General features: G+C 73.8%; 2 protein-coding genes across 3 annotated transcripts; both read right to left on the bottom strand.

Moving 5' to 3' along the window:
• Positions 1–471: 471 nt before the first annotated feature.
• IRF7 (interferon regulatory factor 7) lies at positions 472–3736 on the bottom strand. Its single transcript, XM_058304876.1, has 9 exons — positions 3664–3736; positions 2657–2967; positions 2412–2574; positions 2124–2328; positions 1843–1880; positions 1441–1756; positions 967–1362; positions 767–885; positions 472–669 (listed from the first exon to the last, which is right to left on the bottom strand). Exons 2-9 carry the CDS (start codon positions 2674–2676, stop codon positions 520–522), a joined length of 1407 nt encoding a protein of 468 aa, XP_058160859.1. The 5' UTR covers positions 2677–2967; positions 3664–3736; the 3' UTR covers positions 472–519.
• A 984-nt stretch (positions 3737–4720) lies between these two features.
• Positions 4721–10516, bottom strand: CDHR5 (cadherin related family member 5). Of its 2 annotated transcripts, none has more exons than XM_058304878.2 (15): positions 10019–10516; positions 9734–9909; positions 9548–9598; positions 8706–8798; positions 8518–8619; positions 8318–8425; positions 8059–8229; positions 7607–7697; positions 7436–7530; positions 7151–7351; positions 6892–7005; positions 6731–6812; positions 5972–6061; positions 5375–5538; positions 4721–5211 (listed from the first exon to the last, which is right to left on the bottom strand). In XM_058304878.2, the coding sequence occupies exons 1-15, from the start codon at positions 10104–10106 to the stop codon at positions 4798–4800; spliced, it is 2040 nt and encodes a 679-aa protein (XP_058160861.1). In that variant the 5' UTR covers positions 10107–10516; the 3' UTR covers positions 4721–4797. The 2 variants fall into 2 exon arrangements, with proteins under 2 accessions (XP_058160861.1, XP_058160860.1); XM_058304877.2 differs by having other exon boundaries at positions 5972–6646; positions 10019–10515.
• Positions 10517–13375: the final 2859 nt, after the last annotated feature.

Genomic DNA, 13375 nt, shown 5'->3' on the forward strand with positions numbered 1-13375 from the left:
TGCATCATCTTGTGTCAGCTCTCCGTGTGTGTGGCGCCATTCCTGGGCAGACTGCACCCTGTTTCACACCGGGCGGCCCTCCCCATGGGGTGCACTCCTTGCGTGTGGAGCTCCCCTACGCAGGGGACACCCCTGCGTGGCTGGGCACTCCTTGCGCGCATCAGCACTGTGCATGGGCCAGCTGCACACGGGTCAAGGAGGCTCGGGGTTTGAACCTTGGACCGCCCTTGTGGTAGACGGACGCCCTAACTTGCTGGGCCAAGTCTGCTTCCCTGCTGGACCCTTCTGGAGCCCTGTCGGTGCCAACGCTTATGGCCTCTCCGTTGAGACAGAAGTGGGTGTGCATGGGGCCCGCTGGGGGCCACCTCCCTGCCCTGGAGCGTCCTCTGCGCCCCCCACCCGAACCCACTGCCCTGCCTGCCCAGCACCCTCCTGAGCCCCCACCAAGCCGGGCCAATCAGGACACCACTGTCACTTCTGGGACTTCTTTTATTAGGTGGGGAGGGAGCGTGGCCAGCTCTAGGCTGACTGCTCCAGCTCCATGAGGAAGCTGTCCAGGTCGTCGTAGAGGCTATTGGAGCTCGACAGGCAGAGGCTGAGGCTGTCGAGAGAGGATGCGCCCTCGCGCTGTGCGCCCTCGTGATACGCCCTGCAGAGCCATGGCTCCAGCTGCAGGGAGAGAGCAGAAAGCACGGGCAGGGCTGGGGCGGGCAGGGGGCTGGGGGGGGCAGGTAGGGGGCTGAGGGGCTGGGCGGGGCAGCCGCACCTTCACCAGGACCAGACTCTTCTCCTTTGGCCTCCCGGCCGACAGGTCCTGCCCAAAGCCCAGGTAGATGGTGTAATGGGGGGAGCCGCGGCGCCGCTGCGCCCGGAATTCCATCAGCTCTGCGGGACAAGGGCCCCGTGAGTGCCAGCGAGCATCCCGGGGTGGGACGGGCGGGGTGCTCGGGGCTGGCGCGCACTGACCCTGGAAGAAGGTGCTGAAGTCGAAGAGGAGGGTGTCGCAGTTGCGTGGCAGCAAGCGGGCGGGCGGCGCCGGGCCGGCGGAGCCCAGGGGGCCGCCCACCTCCCAGTAGACCTTGCACTTGCCCAGGCGCCGGGCCCAGAGGCTGCGGCCGCCACGCAGCTCCAGCTGCAGGCCGGGGGCCACGTGCCGCAGCAGCTCCTCGGTGTAGTGCAGCTGCTTCTGGTCGGGGAGCGCAGCGGGGCTGGGGAAGGCCACGAGCTGCTGCGGGGCGGGGGCGGTGGGGGCCCTGCAGGGCAGCCCGTAGAGGAGCAGGCAGCTGGCGCGCCCCACCAGCTCCTGCAGCACCGTGCGGCCCTTGTACATGATGGTCACGTCCAGCGCCGCCGGGCCGGGCCCTGTGCAGACAGGCGTGAGCTGCAGCAGTGCGGGGCCCCGCAGCCCCTTCCCCACCCCGGTAGTGGGGCCCTGCTCACCTGCCGGCGGGGGGCAGGCGTGGGGTGGGGGCAGGCTGGGTGCCACCTCCTGTGCGGGCCCCAGGGCCGGCGCTGCCCATCCCGCCAGCTGCCCCTCCCCGGGAAGCTGAGGGCCTGGGGCCAGCGCCCAGGCGGCCAGGTGGTCCTGGAGGCAGCTCTGCTGCAGGGCTTGGTGCAGGAGGTCACCGCCGTCCCTGGCCGGCGCGGGAGGAGGCCTCGGGTAGCAGGGCTCAAGGCTCGGACCTGCTGCGCTCGTCCACCCCGGCCCAAGCTCAGGCCCCTCAGCACTTGGGAGGAGTGGTGCGGGAAGCCCACCCTGCAAGGCAGATAGCGCCCTGAGCAGCTGGCCGCCGGCAGGGAGAGCGACGCAGGCAGGCCTTTCCCTCCTGGTGGGACACCTACCAGGGCCGCCGCCGCCGCCGTGCCACAGCCGGGGACTTCTGAGGAAGAGGGGGGACGGCGTCAGGGCAAGGCCTGGGCAGGGGCCAGCCACCTCCGCTGGGGAGCTGGCCACGGCCGCCCACAGCGACTTGGAGCCACACCCAGTCCACGGCAGCGGCCTTAGCGATGGAAGGCCAAGGGGGTCTGCCTGCACCTTGACCGGTGGGTTGCCGACCCTCCCCACCCGGTTTCTGAAACCTCCCATCTGCCCCCGAGCCAGCAGCCCCCGCGGCCCTCCTTACCTCCCCACCCCGGCTCAGGGTTGAGCGCGTACACCTTGTGCGGGTCGGCGGGGTCCCCCGAGTTGTCCTGCAGCATCACAAAGCGGCGCGTGCTGCGCAAGGCGCAGCGGAAGTTGGTTTTCCAGCCGGCGCGCTCCCGGGCCTCCAGGGATGGTGCAGCCCCGCAGCCACCAGGCGGCCACCTGCCGCGGGCCACAGCCCAGGCCTGGGGAGGGGGCAGGGGGCGTGGGCACGGCGGGCCGGGCCGCGGGGTCCTGGGCCGGGCCCCCGGGGCAGAACGGCTCCCACCTTGAAGATGCGCGAGTCGGCCTCGCCCAGGTCCTTGCGCGCGAAGTGCTTCCAGGGCACGCGAAAGCGCGTGCGGGCCGCGTCCAGCCACCGCAGCCCCTCGTAGCGGCCGCTGCCGACCTCGCGCAGGAGCCACTCTCCGAAGAGCACACGCGGGTCCCCACTGCGGGCAGAGCGGCCACGGCCGGGGTCAGTGCCGTGGGAGGCTCAGGCCCTGGCCGGCACGGGCAGGCGCGGGCGCTCACCTCTCGGAGGCTGAGGCCATGGCTCTCCCCAGGGGCGCAGCGGGTGAGGTCGCAGGGGGCGGTCGGGCTGTTCAGCTGTCAGGGTGTGACCACTCGGAGGGCCAGTCGTCACAGGTGTGGCCCAGGTGTTAACCGGTGTTGGAGGTGGTCGCAGACGTGGACTGGGGGTTGTGGCCAGGCTTCGCCCAGGTGTGGATTTCTTGGCAAAGGTGGCTAGTGGTGTGACTACAGATGTGTCTGGTGAAGCCACACGTGACGTCACAGGTGTTGAGCCAGCGTCCAAGTCTGCACAGGAGATCGCAGGCTGGACCCTGCAGACACAACGGGAATGGCCGCCAGGAGGGGGCGAGGCCCAGGCGTGGGGAAGCGAAACCCCGCGGGGTCCCGGAAAGCGAAACCTAAGCGGAGAGCGGAGAGGCGGAGGCGCGGGCAGGAGGCGCCCTCCCTCTCCCACACCACCCGCCACCTGCCGGCCCTCAGGCCACGCCCTCTGCGCCTCCGCGACCTCCCCCCTGCACCCCCATCTCCCCACCTCCGCGCCCCCTGCGCCCCCATCTCCCTGCCCCTCTGCGCCCCCATCGCCCCACCTCCCCCTTCTGCGCCCCCATCTCGCTCCCCCCTCTGCACCCCCATCTCGCTGCCCCCTCTGTGCCATCTCCCCACCTCCCCGCCCTCTGCGCCCCCATCTCCCCACCTCCCCGCCCTCTGCGCCCCCATCTCCCCACCTCCGCGCCCTCTGCGCCCCCATCGCCCCACCTCCCCGCCCTCTGCGCCCCAATTGCCCCACCTCCCCCCCTCTACGCCCCCATCTCGCTCCCCCCTCTGCGCCCCCATCGCCCCACACTCCCCCCTCTACCCCCACCCCCACCTCCCCACCACCCAGTCCCGGACCTGGGCGCCCTGACCCTCCGCCTCCCCCCGCCGCGGCCGCGGCTCTGCGCAGTGAACCAGGAGCCCCTGTCCGGCTCCGCGCGGGTCGCGGGTCGCGGGTGGCGGGTCCCAAGTACCTGGACGCCGGAGCCGCCGGTGCGGAAAGTGTGTCTCGCCGAGAAGAGCGCAGCGCGCGCTTTTATGGGGCCGGGGCCGGGGCGGGGCCAGGGCGGCCGGGGCGGCCGGGGCGGGGCTCCGGGGGTGCGGGGGCGGCCCGCACTCGCTCCGCGGCCGCGGCGGACCCCTTCGCTGGCGGTCCCGGGGCTGGGGTCGCTGCGGGGCAGCAGGAGTGGCCGTCGAGTCCGCCCGCCTGGCTCGGCCTCTGCGGGGTCCCGCCGCCCTTCCGCGCAGAGGCTCAGCGGCTGGTGGGATAAGCGGGGACCCCGCGAGCGGGAAACGAGCCGGCCCGAGTGGGGACCGGCGCCCCGCGGGGGGGGGCTTGGCGGGGGCAGGGCCCCAGGTGCTTCGGGCTCAACGCTCAGAAGGGCCCCGTGTCGCCCCCCCACGGACACACGCCCACCGCCCACGGGGGTCCCGGGCCTCTGCGCCCCGCGCCCAGCACCGCCCCTCCCGCCTCGGCCCCCGTGGTGGGCGGCAGACCCCCGCTCCTGTCGCCCCGGCCGCCCCCAGCGTTTCCTGCCCCTTCCGTGCGCCGCAGCACAGGCTTCCCGAAGGGGTTGTGACCCCAGAAGGCCCCCGGACCACTCCCCAGACGTGAGCCTTCTTGGGGGGCTTGAGGCGGCCCCTTAGCAGGGAGCACCCCTGTGGGGCGCAGAGCAGGGAATCAGAGCTGGGAAGGGCGCCGAGACCCTCAGTTGAGGGGCTCCCCCTGCCCCGGGCTCCCGGGGAGGAACTTCGGCCGACCAGCTGCGCGTCTCGGGAAGCCCTCTCGGGAAGCCGGGCCCGGCAGGTGGTTTACCCGAAGCGGCCTGGGTGGGGGCGTCGAGCCCACTCCCCACCCCCAGCCCTGCCTCCTGTCCCCGCACGCTCCCGCGCGATGACGCGGGCCTCGAGGCCTCGGTGGGGTCGGGCGCGAGTGGCCGCGTGGGGAGCCGCCCCCACCCCCGCCGGCCTCTGCAGGACCCCCAGGCGCGCCTCGGACTCGCCCCCACTGCGGGACGCCTCGGGCGGGGATGCGAAAGGGACACTTTATTCAGTGCAAGGGGAGGGAGGGGGCGCCCAGACCCGCTGGGGGGGGCGGGCGGGCCGCGCTAGATGTAGGTGGAGTCGGGGTCGGGGTCGGGGTCGGGGTCGCCGTCACGGTCGCCCGGGCCTGCGTCCTCGGCGCCGCTGCCCTCGCTGTCCGAGGCGCCGGCGCCGTCCGCGCCCGGGGCGGGCTCGTTGAGGATGACCACGTCGGCCTCCGCCCCGATGTCCTCGCCGAACCACACGGCCTTGTAGCCGCCCTCGGGCCGCCGCTCCTTGGTCAGGATGGACCTCACGGCCGCGGGGCTGCCCCCCGCCTCAGCCGCCGGGGACTCCGGGGCGCGCGCGGGCTCGGGGCTGGGGGGCGCGGGCGGCGCGGGCTCGGGGGGCGCGGGCGGCGGGGGGCTGGGGGCCGGCGCCCAGCTGGACTCGCCGTCCGCAGCGAAGGCCTGGTTGTCAAAGCTGCTGGGCTGGAGCTCCTGGGGGGCGAGGCGCCGGCTCCCTTCTGCGGTGGGGCCCGGCCCCTCCTCCCCCGCCCAGCAGCTCCCCTGCAGAGCCCGCTCCCCCTGGGGCGCTCCCCTCGCCCACTCCTCTCCGCCTGCATCCCCCCTCCTCGCCTGTCCAGCTCCCCCCGGGCCTCACCGGAGCTTTGCCTGAGCAGCACTTGAGCTTCTGGCCGTAGTGCCTGTGGACGAGGACCGCCAGGGCCACCAGGGCGAGCAGCAGCAGCGCGCCCAGCACCCCGCCGAGGGCCGCCACCTCGGCCGTGGAGAAGCGCCGGTCCCCCGCGCCGAGCCCGGGCGTCGCTGGGGATCACACAGCACCCACGGCAGTCAGAGCTCGCCGCCCGTGCCACGCCGAGCCAGGCCCCAGGACACCCCGAAAGCAAGCGAGACCCCAGAGCCGAGAGCCCGAGCAGCTCTGCCCGTCGCCACTGGCTCCGGGAGGGAGAGCGGGGGACAGTGCTGGGGCCAGGAGGTGACCGGCCGGGCGTTGAGGGCCCCTGGATCGCACGCCTGCACCTGCCCTGCTCGCCGCCTGCCTCCCCACGGTGACCTCGCTGGAGCCCCCCGCACCTGCCCGCCCAGCCCTGTCCAGCGCCCGCGCAGGTCCAGCCCAGGATGACCAGTTCACAGGATGACCTGGGCCTGGGCAGACTGCCCCACAGCTGCCCCCTACTCCCCCAGCCCAGGGCTCAGGGGCCGGGACAACACCACAGCAAATGGGGCTGGGGGCTACCTGAGGGCAAGGTGGGCCTGCTGGGCCCAGGGGTCACTGGCTGAGAGGATCCTGGCTTCGGGGTCGGCGTCAAGCCCCCACTGGACGTGGCTGATGAAGAGGAGGTGCTGGTTCCCGCACCGGGAGGCCCAGGGGTGGGCGACGCAGGAAGTGGTGGGCGGGGGCCAGTGGCCCCCCCAGAGCCGGTGGTGGAGGGTCCCTGAGAGGGCGTGGGGGCTTCCACGGTGGTGCCGGTGGGTCTGGGGGCTTCCACAGTGGTGGCAGAGACCGTGGGGGCTTCCACGGTGGTGCCGGTGGGTCTGGGGGCTTCCACAGTGGTGGCAGAGACCGTGGGGGCTTCCACGGTGGTGCCGGTGGGTCTGGGGGCTTCCACAGTGGTGGCAGAGACGGTGGGGGCTTCCACAGTGGTGCCGGTGGGTCTGGGGGCTTCCACAGTGGTGGCAGAGACCGTGGGGGCTTCCACGGTGGTGCCGGTGGGTCTGGGGGCTTCCACAGTGGTGGCAGAGACCGTGGGGGCTTCCACGGTGGTGCCGGTGGGTCTGGGGGCTTCCACAGTGGTGGCAGAGACCGTGGGGGCTTCCACGGTGGTGCCGGCGGACCCGGGGGCTTCCACAGTGGTGCCGGTGGGCCCAGGTGTCCTTCCGGTTGTTGGGGATGTGGGAGGGTCTGGGGGGCCTGGGGGGACAGGGCTTGGGCTTGGGACCTGCCGCCAGGGCAGGAGCCACCTGGGGAGCCGGCCGTGTTCACCTGGGGTCTCACCTGTGGGGGGCTCCTTCTCCCCAACGGTCACTTCAACCACCGTGGCCGCCGTGCCGGAGGTGATGGTGTTGGTGGCCTGGACCTGGGCGGGCAGGGGGCGTGTCCGACCTCGGGTCCCTCCCGAGCCCCAGCCCCTCCGGCCGGCCCCGACCGCCCCTCACCTCTGCGTAGAGGCGGCCGGCGAGCGCCAGCGTGGCCTCCGTCAGCAGCTCCTCGCCGCGCATCCTGAAGGACGAGTGGTTGGTCACTCTGTACGTGATGGCCGAGTTGATGTCCTGGAACCGGCCGAGTGAGTCCCGGGCCGCGGAGCCCACGCCCACCCCAAGGCGCGCGCCGCACGCGCCCGCGGGAGGCCAGGCCGCGGGATTCCCGCAGGAGGGGCTTCGGGCCGGGCCAGCGTCCAGCGCGGGCGCTGCCTACCGGGAAGTCTGGGTCCTGCGCCTGGAGCCTGAGGGGCTGGGAGGGGTCGGCCGCGTCCCTGACCACCTCGCCGGGCGCAGCGCCAAGGGCCACGATGCCGCGGTACAGGCCCTGCGGGAAGCGGGGCGGGCTCCCCGGGGCGGCGCGGGCCTCCACCGTGACCAGGGTCACGGAGTGGCGGGCGTGGTCGGCCTGCTCGCCCTGCGGGGGGACAGCAGTGACCGGCAGGCCGCAGAGGCCGCGTGCGCCAGGAGCCGGGCTCGGCGGGCGGGGCCGGGGACGCACCTTGACCACCAGGAGGAAGGTCTGGGGGTGGGGGACGCTCCTGGACATGGTGAGGTTGCCCGAGTCCCTGTCGATGGCGAACGTCTCGTTGTCCCCTGGGGGCGGGAGGCGAGGCTTGAGCCGCCGTCCCCTCTGGCGGGTGCCCCGGGAGCCCCCCGGATGCGCACTCACCCCGCTCGATGCTGTAGAGGATGGGCTGCTGGATGCCCCGGTCCCCGTCCACGGCGTAGATGGGCCCCGGGCGCAGGGTGAGGGCGGTGGGCTGCGGGGCGGCGCGGCAGGGGACGGCGTAGGCTGAGCCCGTGGCCCTGGCTCGCCCCGCCCCTCTCAAGGGGTCAAGTGGCAGACCCCTCCCTTACTGAGGCAGCCGTTGGCCAAGGGGAGGCACTGGGGGGGGCGCCGGGCAGCCACGGAAGGCTCTGCCCGCCTCGCGTCAGAGAGGCTGGGGAATTTGGACACTTGTTTGAAAATGACAACGGAAACTGGTGCCATGGCACAGTCAGGGCGCCCGGGCTGCACCCCTGAGCGCCCGGGCTGCACCCCTGAGCCTCTGTGACCCCAGCCCTGCCTGACTGTCCCCCAGCCCTGTGGCCCCGGGCCCAGCCCCCCGCATTGCCCCCTACCAGCTGGATCCCCGTGGGGATGGCCCCTTGGTACTGGGCTTGGAGGCACACGTGGGCGTCTGCATAGGCGCAGGGCAGGAACCAGGGCGGCCGCAGGTCAGCGGGCAGGACCTCCAGGGTCAGCGTGGCTGTGGCCGTGTGGCTGGGCTGCGCGGCTTCCTCCTGCGTGTCCTGTGACGGCCGTCCCCGGCTGGTCAGGCCTGGGAGCCTGGGCCGGGGGGGCGGCGCTCAGAGGGGCCAGCGCCCCGGACCCACTCACCCGCACCAGCAGCAGGAAGGTCAAGCTCGGCCACCTGTCGAAGTCCAGGCGCTGGTCCAGCCTCAGCGCAGGGCGGTTGGTGCCCACCAGGGAGAAGCTGCTGGTGCCCTGGGGGGGGGGGGGGAGGTCACAGCCTGAGGCTCTGGGGAGACTCGGAGAAGCTGGGGGGCATCGAAAGTGGGGGTCTGGGCGGCACGGACTGGGGTCTCTCCCTGGAGGGTGTAGAACAGGATGTCATCTTTGTCGGCGTCCGTGGCCTCCAATTCTGTCTCGGGGATGACGATGGAGCCCACTTTCGTGTCCTAGGGGTGGAGGGGGCTCAGTTCGGGCCACGCGCACGGCCCCCGGGGCCCGCGGCCGGCCCCCTGCCCCCCTTCACGGGACGCACCTCGCTGACGTTGATGGCCTTGCTGGCAAAGGGGAACTCGGGGGCATTGTCGTTGATGTCCAGCACGGACACAAAGACCCTCAGCTGCGAGACCTGGGCCAGGGGTGCCGTCAGCCTCCCCGGGGTCGGGCCGGCGTGGGGCGCGCCCCACCCCCTTCCCTCTGAGGGCCCCGAGGTGGGGGCCTTGGAGTGGGGTGGGGTGGAGGAACTTGGGCGCGCCAGAGGAGGGGGCGCCCCACGGCCCCGGGGACCCCAGCTCGACCAGGTGGCGGCGGGGTGCTGAGCCGGGAATCCGAGGGAGGGGCCTGTGGCGCGGCGGCGCTGAGCTCTGTGCGCTTGAAACGCTCCTTAATGAAAAGCGTTTTAAGAAAACGGGGTCTGGACTGGGGGAGGCCCCGTGGAGGGCGGGGTGCGGGCCAGGGAGGGGGCAGTGCGGGGGAGTGGTGGGGCAGGGACCGCGGGCAGGCGGAGGTGGACGGCTGGCACGGGTGTGGCCCCAGGCCTGGGACCCCGAGGAATCTGGCTTTGATGGGGTGAGGAGGGGCCACGAAGGGCCAGGTGGGGCGGGGGTGCGGGGGCCAGGAGCTGGAGGGAGGGGCTCGGGCCAGGCTGGGCAGGGGGAGCCGACTCCAGGTCAGGGCCGAAGGCTGCGCCGGCAGGTGGGCACCAGGGAGGGGCAAGGGGGCCGGGCCGCTCCGGGTTTGAGGTGAAGCTGAGGCACCTTCCCCCAGGGGCCCGCAGCCCAGTCTGGGCCGGCGCTGTGGGTGTCGCCGCGCGGGGACGGCCTTCAGGCCCGCTCGGCGCGGGGGTCCCGGGGGCAGCGCCTGTGGGGGGGCACTCACCACCACATCCCTGCTCCAGCACTCCAGGTGCGCCTGCAGCAGGGGGTGCTCCTGTGGGGCACAGGGACCGGGAGTCACCCGTGCCCGCCGCACGGCCGCCCACGGCAGCCCCCAGGCCACCCCCAGGGGTCAGCCGCTGCCTGGGGTGCAGAGCCCCAGCCGCCCCGCCCAGCCCGTCGCCCGCACCTCGTAGTCAGGAGTCATGTTGAGAAACAGCTGGTTCTCCAGGATCCGAAACGCCGAGGGGGTGGACGAGGGCCCCAGGGTCACGTTCTGGCCGGGGGGGACGTACAGTTCCACCAGGGCCCAACTGACAGTCGTGTTCTCCCGGATCTCCAGCAAGGTCTGGTTCGCGGAGCAGGCTGTGTGGTGGGAGGCGAGGGTGGGTGCCCGGTCCCCAGGGGCGCCCCCTGCCCCCCCCACCCCGCCCCACCCCCACCCCCGGCCCACCTCCACCCCCGGCCCACCTACCCTGAGCCTGGGCCCCCGGAGCTCCCCCGAGCAGCCCCAGCAGCAGCGGAAGCAGCAGGGGAACCCGCGGCAGGCCCCGCGCCCCCATCTCGGCGGCCGCCCCTCTCCAGGCTCCCCGCCGGGGGGTCCCAGCCGCGTCTGGCGTCCGGGCCCTGGGACAGCCTGCGCTGGCGCAGTGTCTGCCTCAGCGACCTTCGCTCTTGCCAGGCGCCGCCCCACTTTATGGCCCTTTACGAGCAGCCTCCGCCGAAGGGGCTCCTGCCGGCTGCCCGCGTGCCCTCGGCCAAGGGGCCGCCCAGGAGCCCCCGGCCGATGGGGCCACGTGGCAGCCAAAGCCCGGTGGAGGGGGCTTTGGGGAGATGGCGACCCCCCGACAGCAGGACGCGAGGTGCACAGGGGCCCCGAGAGCGGCTCACGGCAAGGTGTGTCGGGGGAAGGGTCAGGGGACACGGAGCCGGGCAGTGGCCCTGCCTTCGTCCCCTGGGTTTGCTGTGCCCCTCCCAGCCTGCCCTGTCCCTCCTGTCCTCCTGGACAAAGTCCTTAAGGCCACCCGGGGGGTCAGAGCCCAGCGGCCCCTTGCAGGCTGTCCTTCCTCCCGCGCAGCCCTCAGGTCGGGGAGGAAAAGACTCTGTGTGCCGCTGCGCAAACAAGCCGCTTCCTCAGGTGCGCGGGGTGGGGTCGCACAGCTGCCGGGAGGGGTCAAGGTGAGGGCCTGTGCCATCTCTCCTTGTCCCCATGTCCCCTTGCCTGTCCACCCCTGGCTCCCCTTGGCCACCAGCCCCCTCCCCCAGTCCCGAGGTCAGCAGGTGGGGAGAGGCCACTGGGCAGAACAGGGGTGGGGTGAGCCCCCCTCCCCAGCCTTGGGTACCAGCTGCTCCCTCCCCAGCAGCACCTGGTTTTCTCTTGCACCTGTCTGCTTCCCGGCGGCCTGGGCTCCTTGTCTCCCCCTTGTCTCTTGCAGCCCCCTCCCCCTGGCCTCCCGGGGCACCTCCCGGGGGTGCCCCAGCCTCAGAACAGTCAAGCAGCGGGCCCGAGGCCACGGGCCCGGACCCCGCCCCCTCATCTCTTCCTGTGGGGGGGCTTGCTCAGCGGACCCCCGAACTCTCGCCCACTTGCTCCTTACATCCCTGGCCACACAGCCCCTGGGAGGAGGGCGTCCTGAGCCCCGAATTGCTTAGGGGACCCCGGGGGTGGCGGCGGGGACCCCGGGATCTCGCTCCGGAGGAGGGAGGCAGCGCCCAGACCGCCATGGAGGCCAGGGTGGAGGCGACTGCTCCTCCAGGGGTAAAGGGCAGTGGGCGCGGCCAGGGCGGGGGGCTCCTTTCCCCGCACGCCCCGGGGCGGGGAGCCCTAAGGAAGCGCACAGCGAGCCAGGCTTAACAATTCCTTCTTTATTGATCCGTGCCTGCGCGAGCCCTCCTCCCCGCCAGTCGGGGCTCGGGGTCCGGGGACACACTTCCTCCTGCGCCGTCCGGACTTCGGGGCTCCTTCAGCTGCCCCCCGGTAGCTGGGTCCAAAATCCTAATCCCAGACCCCGGCCTGGGAGGCGGCGGCGGAGGCGAGGTCCAAAGCAGGGGGTCGCTCAGGGGCGCCCTGGGGAGATGGGCGACGTGAGGGGGCTTGAAGGTGCAGACCCAGGCCCGCCTGCTGAAACGCGGCTTCCTCTGCTCAGGAGCGCTGACTCAGTTTACCTTCCCAGCGCACCGGGCCCGCCGCCAGCCCAGTTCCTGCCACGGAGGGGAGGGGGCCGCCGGGGACGGGAGGGCAGGCCCGGCGTGGGGGTGGGGCTCTGCGGTGGGGAAGGGTGCCCCCCAGGCCCGCCTGGAGCGAGAGGGCAGGGGCGGGGGGCGCTGGGAGGGGCGCGCGCACCTGGACTGCGGGGCGCGCGGCTGGGACCACAGCAGGCAGAGGCGGCCCGCGGGGGGCGTGGCGGAGGCGGTGTCCTTCCCCGCGTCCTGCTCGCTGCCCCCCCCCCAAGTCAGAATCAGTCCTGGGGTCTGGAGACAGGTGCGGCCACGCCAAGCAGAGCCTTCTCGGGGATGCCCCCAGCCCGCCGCGTCTTTGGCCGCCTCCGCTCCAAGGCGTGCAGCCCCCGGCCCCCGGCGCCCCTCACCTGCGCTTTCCCACCAGGCCCTGGAGCAGCCGCCGCAGCTGCGCGCTCTCCCGCAGGCGGCTGAGCTCGCTCGTGAACATCCCGTCCGAGTGTCGCGGGGCCCTGGGAAGGGATGGCCGGGGTCAGGGCCGGGCCGGGGGTCGGACGGCGTGAATCGGGGCGGCGGGCTCACCTGGGGGCGGCGGCTCACCTGGGGGCGGCGGGCTCACCTGGGGGCGGCGGGCTCACCTGGGGGCAGCGGCTCACCTGGGGGCAGCGGGCTCACCTGGGGGCGGCGGCTCACCTGGGGGCGGCGGCTCACCTGGGGGCAGCGGGCTCACCTGGGGGCGGCGGCTCACCTGGGGGCGGCGGCTCACCTGGGGGCGGCGGCTCACCTGGGGCGGGGGCTCACCTGGGGCAGCGGCTCACCTGGGGGCGGCGGGCTCACCGGGGGGGCGGCGGCTCACCTGGGGGCGGCGGCTCACCTGGGGGCGGGGGCTCACCTGGGGGCGGCGGGCTCACCTGGGGGCGGCGGGCTCACCTGGGGGCGGAGGGCTCACCTGGGGGCGGCGGGCTCACCTGGGGGCGGCGGCTCACCTGGGGGCGGCGGGCTCACCTGGGGGCGGCGGCTCACCTGGGGCGGGGGCTCACCTGGGCGCGGCGGGTCGCGCGGCGGGACCGCGGAGCAGCAGCAGCAGCAGGAGCGCGGCGGCGGGTGCGGAGCCCATGGCTGAGGCGCGCCCGGGCGGTGCTGAGCGCTCACAGCCGCGGCGGAGCCCCGCGCAGCCCCTTTATAGCGGCGGACGGGGGGGGGGGGGTGCGGAGGGGGCCGGGGGGCACGGTCCCCCCCCCCCCGCCCCGCGCAGCTCGGGCCGCGCCCCATCGATCGCGCTGGAAGGTCAGGGCCGCCCCCCCAGCTGTCGCCCCGGCCGCCCGCCCGCTCCCTCCGCCACGGCGGCGCCCCTCGGGCTGCGGTGTGTGTGTGGGGGTGCAGCCGGACGGGGACAGGCGGTCGCGGATGGCCCACGGAGACCCGCAACCAGCGGGGGCCGGGAACATTTCAAGAGCGAGCAAGGACCCCCGGCGCGTCGTTCCCTGCTGGCAGAGGGAACAGCATGTGCAAAGCGCGGGAGGCTCCACTGAGCGCCGTGGAGGCCGCGGCAGAGCCCAGGTGGACACTGTCCAGCGGGGGAGAGCCGGCCTGGAGGAGGGCCAGGGCGTGGAGTGGCTGGACCGCTTGTGCAGTGGGCGTGGGGGGGAGCGGG

Source organism: Dasypus novemcinctus, chromosome 10 (genome assembly GCF_030445035.2).
Source record: "Dasypus novemcinctus isolate mDasNov1 chromosome 10, mDasNov1.1.hap2, whole genome shotgun sequence".
Taxonomy (NCBI): domain Eukaryota; kingdom Metazoa; phylum Chordata; class Mammalia; order Cingulata; family Dasypodidae; genus Dasypus; species Dasypus novemcinctus.